This window comes from Morone saxatilis, unplaced genomic scaffold (assembly GCF_004916995.1).
Source record: "Morone saxatilis isolate NCDOM2014 unplaced genomic scaffold, NCSU_SB_2.0 Contig21, whole genome shotgun sequence".
Lineage (NCBI taxonomy): Eukaryota > Metazoa > Chordata > Actinopteri > Moronidae > Morone > Morone saxatilis.
In genome coordinates this window covers 12,442,193-12,458,809 of record NW_023339774.1, presented here as the reverse complement: position 1 = coordinate 12,458,809, position 16,617 = coordinate 12,442,193, and the positions used below count along the sequence as shown (strand labels likewise).

The 16,617-nt window shown below is 41.9% G+C and overlaps 2 protein-coding genes across 2 annotated transcripts; one reads left to right on the top strand and one right to left on the bottom strand.

The window, feature by feature from the left end:
* The first annotated feature begins 531 nt into the window (after window positions 1-531).
* Window positions 532-13,731, top strand: nup155 (nucleoporin 155). The gene is made up of 34 exons (XM_035667929.1): window positions 532-677; window positions 921-1,087; window positions 2,277-2,414; window positions 2,535-2,631; window positions 2,760-2,830; window positions 2,921-3,013; window positions 3,562-3,825; window positions 3,916-3,989; window positions 4,086-4,177; window positions 4,311-4,408; window positions 4,501-4,668; window positions 4,802-4,902; window positions 5,066-5,236; window positions 5,344-5,454; window positions 5,721-5,815; window positions 5,908-5,993; window positions 6,218-6,359; window positions 6,525-6,591; window positions 6,699-6,814; window positions 7,021-7,124; window positions 7,336-7,469; window positions 7,640-7,831; window positions 8,110-8,248; window positions 8,360-8,495; window positions 8,591-8,744; window positions 8,836-8,940; window positions 9,117-9,271; window positions 9,486-9,615; window positions 9,703-9,816; window positions 9,915-10,035; window positions 10,149-10,259; window positions 10,620-10,756; window positions 10,882-10,988; window positions 12,406-13,731. The coding sequence occupies exons 2-34, from the start codon at window positions 946-948 to the stop codon at window positions 12,542-12,544; spliced, it is 4,104 nt and encodes a 1,367-aa protein (XP_035523822.1). The 5' UTR covers window positions 532-677; window positions 921-945; the 3' UTR covers window positions 12,545-13,731.
* A 1,226-nt stretch (window positions 13,732-14,957) lies between these two features.
* On the bottom strand, window positions 14,958-16,103 carry LOC118332881 (rhodopsin). The gene has a single exon (XM_035668317.1). It carries the CDS (start codon window positions 16,101-16,103, stop codon window positions 14,958-14,960), a length of 1,146 nt encoding a protein of 381 aa, XP_035524210.1.
* Between the last annotated feature and the right edge of the window lie 514 nt (window positions 16,104-16,617).

The following is a 16,617-nucleotide window of genomic DNA, read 5'->3' as shown; positions in this document are numbered from 1 at the left end:
AGTCTCTGCTCACTGAGCAGTTTGCCATAACAAAAGATCTTCTTGCCAGGGTGATTATAACTGTGATGTGCACATCAGCAGCTGCCGTTTATTTTTATTTTTTTAAATCTCTCGGACATTGTCTCACATTACTGGTTGAAGTACTGTACACAATTTATCTTCCAATCTAAGACTCTGCCTTTTGGTAAAAAATATTAAACCCAAATACAGACTGTTGAAGTTGGAGGAACCACATGTCTTGTTAAGATAATTATATTTCTCTTATTTTGCTGCTGAAACAAACACCCCCCCAAAAAAAATTTAATTAATAAAACAAATTATATTTCTTCATCATGTGGGAATTATAATTGAATGTATAAAACCTCTTCACTTCAACTTGTTGCATATATAAATATATTACGATACGTATTCGGTAAGGACGTGTTTAAAATGACACCGACCGGTGGGTGGCAGCACAACGCTTCACTTGGCCCCGGTCTGCGGGAAATTAAGGAGACGAAGAAGACGATCACCAGCTACCGGAAACGGAACCTTTGACCTGTGCGGCTGCGCATGAGGTTGGCGGGCTGTTGGCTGTGTGTGTGTCGGATGAGTTTGTTTAAATGTTGCTGCTGAATTGGTGAAAAAAAACCTTCGTAGCCAAATAACTCGGTATCACGCGGAATCCTTTCAGTCGGGTAAAGCAACGAGTTCACTTTAAAACACTTTATTTCACACTTAGCTAGCCTTTAGCTTGCATGCTAAATCGGAAGGGTTTAACGTGTGATGCTAACAGCCAGCTAACCGACCGGCGTCCTTCTGCTACATTGCTAACACTAGCTAGCGCCGTATCACACAAACATTGAACTTGTTGTTGTGAGGTTGGCATTGTGTCTCTCCATTATTGTCGCTATAACTCCGCTGACGCTCTTCCCCTGTAGAGAAGTTAGCGGTGGTAGCGCAGCCATGCCGTCCGGCTCTGGACCCAGCAGCCCCGCAGCAGCACTCGCCGAAGCCTTGGAAAACTCTGCCCGGCTCATTGACAGACACCTGCAGGATGATCGCTGCTTTCCCGACCTGTCGGAACTACTCAACGTCCCCTCTCACAGTGAGTCCTGTGTAGGGACGCAGCAGACGAGAGGGAAACTCTTTATTGAGCCCTTTGGGATGACTCCCGCAAGGAAATTGGATTTCAGCAGCTTACAAAAAAACCCAGCTTGTATAGAAAATCAGAGAACGGTATAAAAAAGTATACAGTAATAAGAACAATAAACTCTTGCTACATATAAAAAGTTAAACAATAAAGCAGTAAACTATAACTCTTAGGTATAATTATAGAGTAGAGATTAGAATAAAGTAAAATAAGGTTATTAAAATAGAATCAAATAAAATAAACGTAGAGAACTGTATAGAAGATAAATATGTAGGACTTTATATGGCATTGTGTTATTATAGAGTGGATAAATGACATTAGCAGAAAACTGGGAACAGGGAAAACCAGCAGTAGCTAACAAACTAGCTGTTTTGTTTACACTAGGACTGCTGGGATACAGTAGGACAATGTTGGTTCAAAGTGTGACACCAAAACTGTGATACAGATAAAGGTAGTTACTGCTGGTGCTTTCAGATGTTGTTTATACATAAAGAAGGACAAACCCGTGAATGGAAAGGAACGAGACCTTTTAATTGTCATGTAATGCATCAAAAAGTTTTTATTTTCAGACAAAATGTGTTCATGTATTATAGAAAACAGTGATTTTCAAGCCATATCAAAATATTTTGATACATTTTACACATCAGCTCATAATAAGACACCTTTATTAGATGAGCTCTTCAGTCTGTAACTGTACAAAGAGGAAGACCGAACACCAACCAGATTTAAATACAGAACTGAGGTATCTGTTGTTTACACTTAGGTCATGTCTTTTTGTGGCTGTTTCCCTCTTTAATAATACGTTTTCGAGCACAAAGTTGAAAGGGTTTGAAATTTGGGTTGACGTGGAACCAATACAGGCCGGCAGATATCTCTTCTTCAATATTTAATGCAGAATACACTATAATGAAATGGATCATACATTTAATAACTGGCATAAGCAGGCGGAGAATGAAGATGGTTGACCAGATTTCTATACCATACTATACAAGGGAATCGCATTTCAATTAGTAGAAAACAAAATGTGCTACAATATGTCCCTGTGATGGAATTTGTATGTATACAAGACATGTATTATGATTGGTCTGCATAATTTGGTTTCGGGGTGGTGCCTAATCACACTTGTTGTTGATTGTATTGATAGATATGCCGTCCCTCTCTGGAGTGTCGGACATGGACTACCCCCTCCAGGGACCGGGTTTACTCAGTGTACCAAATCTGCCGGAGCTCAGTGCAGTCCGCCGAGTCCCTCTGCCCCCTGAGCTGGTGGAGCAGTTCAGCCGTATCCTTTTGGTCATTCAGGCTAATAAAATGCATTGGGATGGATCCAGAGGTTTTTTCTCAGACATATAGTAAAAATGTTACACTGATTGCTGTGAGTTTCAACTTAACCATTTTACAGATATGCAATGTAACTGCATGATGGGAGTTTTTCCTGAGATCTGTCGAGCTTGGCTCACTATTGACAATGACATCTTCATGTGGAATTATGAAGATGGGTGAGTACACATTTAAACCCTTTAAAAGACTGACAATGTTTAGTACAAATTTTTTATAAACTAGATTATATATAAATTATTTTATAAATTAAGACAGATATTTATTTTTACTGATATGTTCTTTGCAGAGGAGATGTGGCCTATTTTGATGGACTTATCGAAACCATTCTGGCAGTGGGCCTTGTAAAACCAAAACAAGGTGTGTGTAATTAAACTCTTAAACTTTTATTCATTTAGATTTTTCCCTTCGGAGTAATGTTGCAATGTAATGTTGTGTTTTTCTTCTTAGGGATTTTACAGCCACACATTCACTACCTCTTAGTACTGGCCACTTCTGTGGATGTAGTGATCCTCGGGCTGAGCTTCCCCAAGAGCCAGGCTGGTGAGTCACTCCTATCACCTAATCACAGTGACAGATCATTTCAGTTGTTCCCTGCGCCATGTGATGCCAGCTTCTCTTTAATTGAAATTTTAGTTTGAAGAGTTTAACCTTTATACTGAGCCCTGTAATAATATGATCATATTCTGCTGTGCTGTAAAATACGCCCAACTGCTTTAAAGCTGCAAGTGGCACGCAAGTCATAGCAGTGGACATGCACAAGCTAAATATGTTGTTACTTACATAGTCTGATATGTACAAGCAATTGCCAGATATTCATAAGCTAGGCAAATGTGCGGCATAAGTACAGCTGTTTTCTCCAAACCCTGTCATATGTAACTGTTTCACTAACTAACTGTTAAGATACATGCTGTATTTAATTGATATGGTACTTTTATAGACATCAGGGTGAGATATGAAGACAATAAATAAATTGTGAGAGATGTCATATTCCACATTCTTGCTATGTTTTGTTTGCTGCTATTAATATCCTCATGTACCTGTGCTGGTTTATCTGGGTCATCTTTGTGTCTCCCTTGCTTTTATTGTAGGGTTGAATGACAGCATGTCTGGCGGGATGCAGCTGCTTCCAGACCCCCTCTTCTCCATCCCCACAGACAACACCTACATCTTATCCATCACCTCCACAGACCTGGGCCGCATCTTTATGGCAGGAAAGGACGGCTGCCTCTATGAGATAGCTTACCAGGCTGAGGCAGGATGGCTGAGCCAGCGCTGCAGAAAAATCAACCACTCCAAAAGCTCTCTGTCCTTTCTCGTCCCCTCTGTGCTCCAGTTCTCCTTTTCAGAAGATGGTAAGGAGGGGGGGGCACATTTCTATTTGGAGTGTAAGAGTTCCTCGATTTAACTTCACTGTAACCTTTTGTCGCCTTTGTGCTCCACAGACCCCATTGTGCAGATTGCTATTGATAACTCCCGTAACACACTATTCACACGCTCTGAGAAAGGTGTCCTGCAGGTATGAGGATTAGTGAATTGCACGTCAGTTATACATAAATGGCGAATGAATCTGTGGTGATTGTCAGGGTTCTGAAACAGTTTTTCTGTTTCTTAGGTGTATGACCTGGGTGCTGATGGGCAGGGAATGAGTCGTGTGGCAACCATGTCGCAGAGCTCTATAGTTGCGGCTGCTGGAAACATAGCAAGGTATGTGCGGGTTTGTTGAACCTTGAACATGTCTTTTGCCTTAAACATGGCTCTTTTACATCCCTCATTAATTGTCCTCATAGGGAAGAAATAATGTTTTTCTTGTCTTATTGAAACTCTCCTTCCTTTGCAGGACAATTGATCGTTCTGTCTTCAAACCTATTGTCCAGATCTCTGTGATTGACAGATCTGAGTCCTCAGACTGTCACCTGCTCGCTGTCACTCATGCAGGTAGAGATTACAGGCCGGTTGTGAAGAAAAATAGTAGGATACATATAGGGGAATATAATGTCTAACCTTTTATGTGTGTGTGTGTTCTGTAGGTGTCCGTCTCTACTTTAGCACCACACCTTTTGCCTCTCCACACCAGAGGCACATGGCATTTCGACCCAGCCTGCTAGCTTTGGTCCATGTCCGTCTGCCACCAGGGTTTTCTGCGTCTTCAACCCTAGAGAAACCCGCAAAGGTCCATAAGGCACTACACAGTAAAGGTAAAACAAATTTCTCTGCTAACTTTTTAACTTTTAATGCTATGTTCAACTCACTGGTGTACAGGCACACTGGTGCCAATAATCTAGAGCTCCTGTAATACCATTTTGTCTTTTCTTTATTTAAATCTTGCAGGCGTTCTCTTAATGGCTGCTTCTGAGACAGAGGACAGTGACATTCTGTGGTGCATCAACCATGACTCCTTCCCCTTCAAAAAACCCTTGATGGAGACTCAGGTAGGCACAAATGAAACCGAATAAATTGATACAAATTTTAGGTGTCGCTTTAGTTGTGTATATACCAGTGATTGCTCCTCCGTAGTGCACCCTGTGTATACAGAATTCACTGGATAATACAAATCTTTCAACGTGCCTCTCTTACTTCTGTGTTCTGCTGCAGATGATGTCTAATGTAGATGGACACTCTTGGGCTCTTTGCGCCCTCAATGAGGAGAGGCCAATCAAGATTTCTACTCTTCTGAACAAGGACCAAATCTCCATCACTGATTCACCTGTGGTTGTCCAGCAGCACAATATCCCTCCGCAGAAGTTTGTCCTTCTCTCTGCAAAGGTTAAAGCTGCTGTCATGATTCATTATGTCGCACACAGAATGCTCAATCTTGCCAGAACAGTGTTCTAATTTTGTATACTAAGTGTAGACTTCTTGCTGTCATGCAGGGGAGTCATATCTTCCAAAAACTGCGACCAGTTGACCAGCTCCGTCACCTGCTGGTGAGCTGCGCTGGAGGAGAAAGTGAAGAGATTGAACGCTTCTTCAAGCTGCACAGGGTACAAAGCATGATTATGTCAATATTTTGTAATCCCCTTGTCATGGCCTTTACTCTTAAGCTTATGCATGACACACATGCATGGTTTAAGGTTACACAACGTGGCAGGATTCAGGCATGCAGCCTTAAACCAGTGTCAAGGCATGTTTTTCTCTCTCTCTCTCTCTCTCACACACACACACACACACACACACACACACACACACACACACACACACACACACACACATGTAGTATATATTTTATTTTTTAATATGTTCTGTATAGGAGGAGCAGGCTTGTGCCACATCACTGATCCTGGCTTGTTCCAGTGCTGCTTGTGACAGAGAGGTTTCACAGTGGGCCACCAGAGCCTTCTTCAGGTAACAGATAACTTTATTACACACGCCTGGACTTACGCTTACTCACACTGAGCACAAACTAAAAGCCATTCCTCTCTGGTTGTTGTGATCAGATATGGAGGAGAAGCACAGATGAGATTCCCCGCAGCCATGACATCTCCCAGTACTGTTGGACCCGTGATGAGTTCTCCAGCACCAGGTAAATGATAAGTAAATACTGCACACCTGGCCTGGGGTAAAAAAGGCAAAATGTGGGAGCTTAAACTCCTGAGACATTGTGTAAAGGCTCATACATTACACTACCATGTCTGCAAGTATTGACTAATTGGCTAAACAGGATATACAAACAATTCAAACATCACATTTGATAATATACCAAAATAAATGTTTAACCCTTTGTACTTCTTGTTACTCTTCCCTCAGGCATTGTGCCCCCTGCCTTGGCCACACCTTTTGCACCAATGTACTCTGGGTCTGCCCCCATCACACCCATGTCAGCTGGCCCAGAGGTGATTTTCTCAGGGAAACACAACGGCATCTGCGTCTACTTTGCTCGCATTCTTGGGTAAGTACATTTTTTGTCACATTGACACATTTTGAATCTGTTTTCTGGGTGAGAGCCTAAATATGTCTCTTTAGGCAGAGTTGGGGATACAGATATGTGATGATGGTGTCCATACTGATCAACATGTATTTCTCTCTCTGTTCCCTGCTGACTTAACTCTAACAGAAATATTTGGGATGGCAGCCTTGCAGTTGAGAAAACCATAAGCAAAGGAAATCAGACTGTCAGTATTGTAAGTATAATAATTGCACCAGGCATGTATTTACCAGTTTAATAATGATTATAAGTTGTTAAAATGAGGCTAGAAGTGGTTCTAAATGTTATCTGTTGTTCCCACAGTTGGAAAGCAGCGTTGGTTTGTTTGATCTGGAGACAGTACTTCTGGAACTCTGTGGTTTGCGGGAGTTTCTTGATAAAAACTCTCAGTTCAGTCCATCCTCTCTAGGTGCCGCAAGGTAAGAGCTCATTCTCTGCTTGCTTGGGCTTACATTTAACTAATTGATGTGCCTTAGAAGGTTCTGCTAGTTCCTAAACACATCGGCTTACATCTTTCCTGATCAGAACATAACTTGCTATAAATAAATATAAAGTATACTCTCCTGTAACTCTTCTGTCTTGTTTTCCATCCCTCCTGAATAACATCTGTTCTGCTCCCTGTTAGTTTTAGCTCCCCTGCCAACCTGCAGCAAAGGCTGCTTGGATTTATGCGTCCTGACGGAGCCAGTTCTCAGCAGGTCCAGCAGGAGCTCCAGAGGAAATATCACAGTGAGTTATGAGTGCTGGTTTTCATATTTTCCTGAATATTGTCATGAGAATCAGTGTCCCAAGTATCAAGTATCTTATTCAAGATGTGGAACTTTGATGTGCCAACAAAAGAGGAAAAGTGATTTACTTTGAAGGAATAAAGACATCAGTGATGAGGGTGAAACACAAATCTCTGTAACTCCTACCTCTTTGTGTTTCCATCTGCATCCAGCCAAGGCTCAGGTCTATGAGAAAGTGTCCCTGCAGGGTATACAGCAGTTAGTGCATCGCTCCTATCAGACCCTGGCCCTCTGGAAGCTTCTGTGTGATCATCAGTTCAGCCTCATTATGTCTGAGCTGCCAAAGGTACATGGTTACACACAAACACTTCTTCTGTAGGACAATAGCAGAAGCCCTTACACCATCACTGCAATATTTATCACCATCCAAATACGTTTTATGTTTTCAGCCAAAAACCTGGTGTATAATGTGAAGTGCTCACTACTCACTCTGCCACTTTTCTTCTCTGTTTGTAGGAATTTCAAGAGCACATGAAGGGAGCAAGCTTTAAGGATGTTGTGATCCGAGGCAAGGAGCTGTCTGGAGCGCTCATCACAGCACTCATTAATGTCTATATCAAAGATAATGCTTCTGTGGATGCCATCAGCAATCACCTGCGGGACACCTGTCCCCTGTTGTACAGCAGTGATGACAATGTTTGCTCCAAGGTACAGACAAACAAACATACAGTGTTTTTGGGTGCTTGAAAGTTAAAAATATTCTGAGCTGAATTAAGACCTTAAAAAGTACCAGATATAGTTAAATGTATCTTTAAAACAGACTCAGAGGTCTGCAATTTTTGTTTTATTGATGTCTTTGGTGCTTTTACATTTCTTGCAGTCTTTGGGATAATTTTGGGGCTCATCAAGGTCATAAAAAGGTATTGATTCACTGACATTGATTCATGTCTTTTATACTGAATTTGTTGCCTTTGTCTCCCACTTAGGCTAATGAGTTGCTGCAGAGCTCCAAGCAGATTCAGAATAAAGCCGATAAGGAGAGAACACTGAGGGAGTCTCTACGGCTCTATCAGCAGATCAGCCAACACACTGACCTGCCGCTGGTCTGCTCCCAGTACAGACAAGGTAGGGACACAAAATCCTACTCCGTTTTCTGTATTTGTTCTGTATTTATGTATTCGATATGTTAAATAATGGTGTTATTTTTTTGACACTAATACTGTTAAACTGTCTCAGTGCGTTTCTACGAGGGGGTCCTTGAGTTGTGCCTCACGGCTGCAGATAAGAAAGATCCACAGAGACTGGGGCCCCACTTCTACAAGAACGGAGAGCCTGAGGACGACAGAGTGGGACAGCAGGCCTTCCAGGAAAGGTAACATAAGAAAGTAGTACACAAATTCAGCATCATCGATTGCTAATTTAGCTGATCGTCACTAACATTTTTCATCCCTCCTGTCTCTGCGCCAGACTTTCGTGTTACAAGTGCATCACAGACACCATGCAGGAGCTGGTGAACCAGAGCAAAGCTGCCCCTCAGTCGCCCAGCGTCCCTAAGCAGCCTGGGCCTCCTGTCATGACCTCCGACCCTAATATGCTCAGTAATGAAGAAGCGACAGCTCATGTGAGTAAGAAGGGGACAATTGACTCTTATTTCTTGCCACAGCAGCACACATGATCTGCATTATGAATGAAAATATGTTGTTCCCTTGCAGTTTGAGCAGATACTCGGTCTGGCCCAGAGGTCTCAGGACGAGCTGTTTCACATCGCTCTGTACAACTGGCTGATTCAGGCTGACCTGACTGACAAGCTGCTAGAGGTAGTGTATTGTTTTCTGTTTGTTGGTCCTGTCTGTGCAAATTGTATATCCAGGCTTATTGTTTTCGTTTTCCTTTTTTTCAAATCCCTAGTAAGCATATGTCTGTTTGCATTGTTAATATAATTTCCTGCCATCTGTCTGATAGCTGTCCTTTTTATTTGTCCTGTGTTGTCCAGGTAAATTCCCCATACCTGGAGGAACATCTGATGCATATGATCAAGCAGGACCAGAGTAAGGTGCACAATATGGACCTGTTGTGGCGCTACTACGAGAAGAACCGCAACTTTGGCAAAGCATCTCATGTATTGGCCCGTCTCGCTGACATGCACAGGTTTGGACACATAACTGGATATTAAGTTTCATTCTGAATTATCATCCCAATATTATCACCTAACATATCTAAAACCTAAAAATCACAACCCTGAGTTACCACATATACCGTATTTATACAATATGTCTTTTATAATTGATGGTAATAAATTGTTAATGGCAGTTTTTAAGTGAAGACATGAAAAAAAAAAAAGTACCTTTTTGTCAACATGCAGCACTGAGATCTCATTGAAGCAGCGTTTGGAGTATATCGCCCGAGCCATCCTGTCTGCCAAGAGCTCCTCCTGCATCTCCGCTCAGGCATCTGATGGAGAGTTCCTTCACGAGCTTGAGGAAAAGATGGAGGTACGTATGTGGCGCTGATCACAGTGAAAGGAATCTAGGTGTGATCCTCGTATGAAATTTAGTGATGTGTTTTGTTCCCCTCTCCAGCTCGTGCGCATCCAAGTACAGATTCAGGAGACCCTGATCAGACAGTACTCCCATCATCCCTCAGTGAAGAATGTCATCTCTCAGTTGGACTCTGAGCTCATGGACATCACCAAGGTACCACAAGCAGAAAAATTATGATCATGGATTATTAAGAATTTCCATTACAGTGAATGGAAAATTTTATAAATGCCAAATAATATTCTCTCTTGTAGCTCTATGGGGAATTTGCTGACCATTTCAAATTGTCCGAGTGCAAGCTGGCAATCATTCACTGTGCAGGACACTCTGACCCAATCCTGGTGCACTCGCTGTGGCAGGAGATCATGGAGAAAGGCAAGTGAAATGTCAACACCTCTTAAAATAACAAAATTGCCCCGAAACCATTTTTGAAAATGCCCTTCACATGCTGGTATGTGACGTGTCAGTGATAACTTTGTCTTTTCTAGAACTGGGAGACAGCGTGGCCATGAGTCCAATAGACAGGATGAGGTCTCTCAGTTTGAAACTGGTATCACTGGGGAAGATTTATGCTGGAACACCAAGATATTTCCCTCTGGGTAAGCATTCATACCCTGCTGCAATTATGTTCAGTTTTCCTCTTGTTAGAATTTTCCAGCTTGCTGTTTACTGTTTTGTTAACAATAATATAATTAGTTATCCCCTTTGCGTCATTTATATAAGCATGTCTCTGTGGTACAGGTCTGCACGGTCACACTGGTGCTCGAGGTGATTGCTTAATTATCCTCTGATTAAAACCAGCCTGTTCAAACTTGTCCCCTCTGTGGAGACAATGATTCATTTTCTATCCATCCTTGGTACTGGTACAGAATCAGACATCAGAGAACACGTTTTCCCCAGCAATGAACAAATTGATGAGTATGCAGTGTAATAAGTGCTGACGTGTCCTGTGATTGTAGAGTTCCTAGTGAAGTTTTTGGAGCAGGAGGTGTGTCGATTGAACTGGGACGTGGGCTTCGTCACCTCCACCATGCAGGAGATTGGAGTGCAGTTGCCGCGTCTTCTGGAGGTCTATGACCAACTCTTCAAAACTCGGGTACAGATAAAAGTTTCAATGCGTGACTTTTTCAGTCATTCAAATGAGTGTACACAATTATAAGCAGCAGTTGCAGCTTTTGCGGATTGAGGAATTAAATTGTCTCTTGATCCATCGACCTGCAGGATCCCTGTTGGCAGCGGCTGAAGAAACCTCTCCACTTGGTGGAGTGCATCCATGTGCTGCTGTCAGGATATGTGGATGATCCCAGCAGAGTACCAACCTATGACAGGTAATCACTGTCTGAGTTGCTGTTCAGCTGCTGGTCTGTAGTTGGCGCCGTAGTGTTGGCCTTGTGTTCACAGAGACATGAGCATGAGCATATCGTCGCAGGCTAAAATCCCTGTGAAAATGAATGTATCCTGCCAAACTGCCCTTTAGAAGACAAGAACCCTCCCCTTCACTCACTTTATTATAAGCTGCTCTTCTAACCCTTCCACTGTGTACACAGGAGGAAGAATGCTTAAAAACCATGGTTAGTTCAATGAACCTTAAAATCTAGAAAAACAGCATCTCCAGTGAGGGCAGCAAAAATTCAGCGAGAGGCATTTTTGCTGTTTCTAGGCAACACATCATTTCTGTCAATCAGTTGTGTGCCATCAACAGCAGATACATTCAGGCAGTCAGAGACACTAGACAGACATATCTAAAACTCCAAATGCCCTCTAAGGTTTGTCCAAGCTTGATGCTTATTGTTTGTGTCGTGATCATTGCTCTGTGAAGTCCGATAGCTCTGCGTCAGAACTACCCGAAGCTGGGGGTTGTTTGTTTTAAGGATAGGTTCACATTTGTCATCTGTCTGAAAACAATACTCACATGCCCATATGTACACTGAATGGTTTACTGGTCTCTAGGGATGCACCAATATATCAGCCCAACATCAGCCTATATTTGCCTTGTCGACTGACATCTGCTTATTGGCAAATAAGCTGGCATTCACCAATATTAGTGGTATGTTTTGTGTTGCATCAATTTTACGCTGGCCAAAGGATGTGTTGGTTATTTCCAATACAAATATTGGAGATAATCACCTCCGTTTTCCAGCACTGGCTCAAAAATACCGATGTGCTCCACAATCAGTTGCTGTTCAGCTTTGCATCTCACATCTTGGATGAGAATAGAAATAGACTGAGCTGCAACAAGGCATATATGCTTATCTTTGTAGATTTCTTTGTTTTCCTGGCACAAAATGGTGAATAAATAGCAACAAAAACATCATCAGCCACATTGTTATTTTAAACATCGGTTTCACACCAGAATTTCCCAATCGGTTCATCCCTACTGGTCTCTGTAATTGTTCCTCCTGTCCATACTGGCTGGGAAGAAATCCAGTCATTATTCTGTGTAAAAACGCAGACTGCATCCCAATATGAGGATTCAGCTGCTTTAACCAAAATCAACTGGATATCTACCAAACTTACAGTCTTTTAGTACAAATGTCCCTCTTTGTGTTACTCTCCCTCCACCACAGCTCAGCAAGCTAGCAGTTTGCACTTAAAAGACAAACTGGAACATCCCTATTTGATTTGACTACTGCTTAAATACCATATTAGCTTCATTAAGGTGCCTAGTGTGTTACTGAAATTCTCAAAACCTGCAGTAAAACCGCAGTAAAGTCCATTTAACAGCTTGTTTTCCCTCCATTTCAGACGCCGATTCACTAACGTTTGTCTTGACAACATCTGTGGATACCTTGTGGAGCTGCAGTCTCTGAGCCCAAACTCGGCCCTCCAACAAACCATCGGCAACTTCAAGTCGCTGCAGGCGAAGCTGGAGAAGCTCCACTGATGTTACTAATAACGTTCTTCACAGGACAAGGGACAGGTGACCTCTGGATCTTGCACTGCTGGCCTTAATTAAATAGCTGATTAAAAGCACGAGTACATAATCAGCACACCCCTTTTTCTCTTCAGCGTGATATGTTGCAGGTTGACAAGTGCTTGTTGTTAAGGGCCGGTCGGAGCAGTTGGCAGTGAAGTGTTTTGATAAAGATGAGACCGAGGATACAAGTTTTATAACTTATTTAATACATTTTGTTATAAGTCTAAACATTATGCTGAAATACAACTTTGGAAAGCAAGACACTGTTGCTTATTTGCATTGTGTGCAAATAGCTGTGTCAGATACGACAAGATATTTCAGTTGCCTGTGTTTTATAAAGACATGAAATCACTCAGTTTTCATATATTGAAACTGCACTTATACGAGACGATTGATTTGGGAAAGTTTTTATGAGTTCACTTGGTAAATATACCTGACTAAAGCCTTTTGATCACAGGGGAATCATTTTGATTGTTCTACATTTGCCTCCAAACAAACAGTTCAGCGTTGGATGTTGTAATTATGTACATACCGTGGCCATAATGTCATCTCTTCTGCCAAAGGTCATGCACACACACTGAAATTTTTTTTTTTTTTCTTGTGTATTATTTACAGTGTGCATTTTTCCTACTTGGGTGAGAAATTTAACAGTGCTGTTGTGTATGAGTGCTAATGTGATTGTTTTGAGTGTAGAATATTTTTTTTTTTAACATGGTGCAGTTCACAGTACTAAACTGAAAACTTTGGCCTGCGTTGAGGAAAAAATTATAAAACATTTTTATAAAGAAATAAAACTTGTCATTGCTTTTGTGTGCAGGGATGTTTTTGAAAACACTACAGAAACTAGTTGTTACCTGTGAACCAACAAACTTGTGTTCTCGGGCACAGTTTTGTGTTAAATTCAACAAATGGTTAACAGCAGAAATGAGGATTAAATTGCTGCGGGCTGATAATGTGACACTGCAGAGGGTGTCAAATAATGGGACTCAGTGTCGTCACTGTGTTTATGTAATTATCTTTAATTGAAAATGGCACTCAGGGTTTCTTACAGTCATCACCAACAGGGCAGTGATTGCTAAACATCTTTTTCTCCAATTAGCTGTGCACTCTGGTACACAATTATGTTTAATTTCTAGCCCCATGAAAAATAAAACAATTTTTAATAATGCTGTGTTGATTTCTCTGCGTCAGTCAGTGAGTCAGTACACTTACACAAGTACCAAAAAAGTATACCATACATAACATTTACCACGGAAGACGTCAGCTAATAATACAATCAGTGTGAACAATCCCACTCCTATCAAATTAAACTAACTTAAGCGCATCATCACAAAGTTAGACTTGTGAATTATTCCACCACACATTATGCTCCTGCTCAACATGCTGATTTAACAAGAAATTCATTAAAATTCATGAAGCGAGTCACTTAAAATGTTTAGTTTATGTGAGTTTAAGCATCTTTGTGCACAACATGTAGCAAGAATACATTTGTGCTGCAGTGTGATTCATGTGTTTGGTTTATGAATATAAACTTTATTTTACATAGGTTTTCAAAATAAAGTTACACGGTCATTCATAGTTGAGATGTGAAAGACTGAACAAGTGCCAAAGCAATGAAATGAGGTAAAAAGCAAAAATAACACATTTATAGTATATCATGTATGTTGTACTCTAACAGACATAAATGATGCAAAGGGGATACGGTTTAAATGTTATTTGTTTAAAATGAGTTAAAATACTGCTTTCCCCTCATTTCTGTTCTTACATTTATGTCAAAGTAAAGTTAAAGACTTACAACTTTTGAGAAAACAGCAGAAGCAGCAGGGGTGATATGTAAGGTGATAAAACGTGTAGGGCTGCAACTAATAATGGTTTTCATTATCTATTAACCTGCAGCTTATTTCCTCAATAAATATATGTATGGACATAAATTCCATGTCTGGTTTAAAATAGCAAAAAAAAAAATAAAAACCCTGCAGCAAATCCTCACAGTGAGGAAATGTTTGATACTTGTGCTTGAGAGATGACTTAAAGCTCTAAAGTAAAGCATGTAATTGTAATGATAGCAGATTAGCTCATAATTGACAGAGAGCTTTGCACTTAAGCCACATGTTTTCATTCCCATCTCTTCTACAGATTATTGTACAACCAATGGATCCTTTTATTTTTCGAAGGGCCAATCCTGACAGATTTTTAATAACAGGTTAAAGATAATGTGAGAAAAATGACGTAGGACGACATTTCTGAGTGGTTGAGTGACAAACAATAGAGGATTTAGGATCTCTTGAGAATTAGATGAAAGAAGCAGTACAGTGAAGATCAGACATACATAACCACGCATTAGGTCCAAGATTAAAAGCTAAATGTCATGCACACTTTTCTATCTTTTGCACGGGCAAGAAAGCTTTTTCACTCCGTACAGGAATATGTAGGGGATGATGCTGGTGTAGGAGGCTGCGATATAGCTGGCCACCTCCACCACTATCGGCGAGGTGTGGATGTTGTTAGTGATGCGCAGAAGCAGATGAGTCAGCCAGCAGACCAGGAACACGCTGGCTACAGCCACCACGCTCTTGGCTGCCCTCACCTGAGAGCTTGAGCCCGGACTCGGCTTAGCTGGCATCTGGCTGGGCCTTGAAAGATTTGGTGGAGCTCCAACTCTGCTGTCTGTGTTCGTTTCCCTGTTGAGGGGAGAGCTGTTGGAGCCGTGACCCAGCAGCTCTCCGTTTGGACAGGAAGACGCAGGCACACCTATATAAACAGGGGCTGGGGATGCAGAATCTTTCTGATCTTTTGAGGGGTCTGGACCATTAACAGCACTGACTGACTTATCATTTCTGTTTTCAGTGCTCTTGTTTTCATCCTTAACCATCTCCTTGGTAGTGTCAGTATTATGACTGTTTATGCGTTGCTGGTTTTGGAGCAGAGTGATGACAATCTGGACACTGGCAAATACAATCCCAGCAACAGGGAGAGCGTTAGCCAGGGTTAAATAAAAGATCTCATAGGTTTTCCTGGCGACTGCGTTGGGGAAGACTTCTACACAGTCATCGTAGCTCTCATTTCCCCCTTCCACTGTGACAAAGAAGAAGTGTGGGATACTGAAAACCACAGCCACCATCCAGTTCCCAGCCAACAGACAACCCACCAAGCGCAGGCTATCCAGCCGCACCGGTGCACCTCCTCGTTTCAGGGAGCCGACAAGCTTCTGGTGCCAGAAAGCACTGATGAAGAAGGTTGTGTAGATGCTGCTGGTTTCAGATAGGTCAGCACAGAAACGAAACACGCCACAGAAGGTTTCCCCCAGGAACCAACGTCCAGCGAAATCTGCCATGGCGTCGGGCAGGTCCACCAGGTAGTTGGTGATGAGGTTGGAGACAGCAAGGTTGATGAAAAGGACCTCGTTGGTGCGTATGCCAGATTTCCACCCGGGCAGGGAGCGTATAGCCAGCCAGTTGTTTCCCAGGATCCCTGCCAGAAACATGAATGCTCTGATGAGGGATTCAATCAAGTCGTGTGCATCCATCGTTTCAGAAGATCATGTGACAACTTCACTCAATCTTCACAGTTTCCCAAGCTTGTAATGTGGGAAGCTTTGGTTCATGGAAATTTATAGAGGAGGGTAAAGAGCCAAACCCAATCATACCCTAGAGTTCAAACGACGTCTTACCATTTTGTTTTTCCGTCAAGGAGCCTTCATCATATAGTCCCACTGAGATGGAGGCGTATTTTTCTCACGACAGGCCCTCCCAAGGAGCTTCTTCTGACAGAAAGTGGACTATAATCTACTGTCTGATTGAAGAAAGAACAAACACAGAGCAGAATGTCTACGGAGCAACTGGAAATCCCTGAAGAGCCAAAGTTAAAGATCTCACCAGTGTTATTCCTGTGCTCTACTGCAGCTCAGTTTGTGCTTTTTTTTGGCAGAATCTGACAAAACAGACACTGACTCTTCTGTGTTAACCCATTAGAGTTTTGTTTAAAAATCCTAAATGCAATTGGGATATTAATCTCCTCAACTCTTTGTGTGTGTGTGTGTG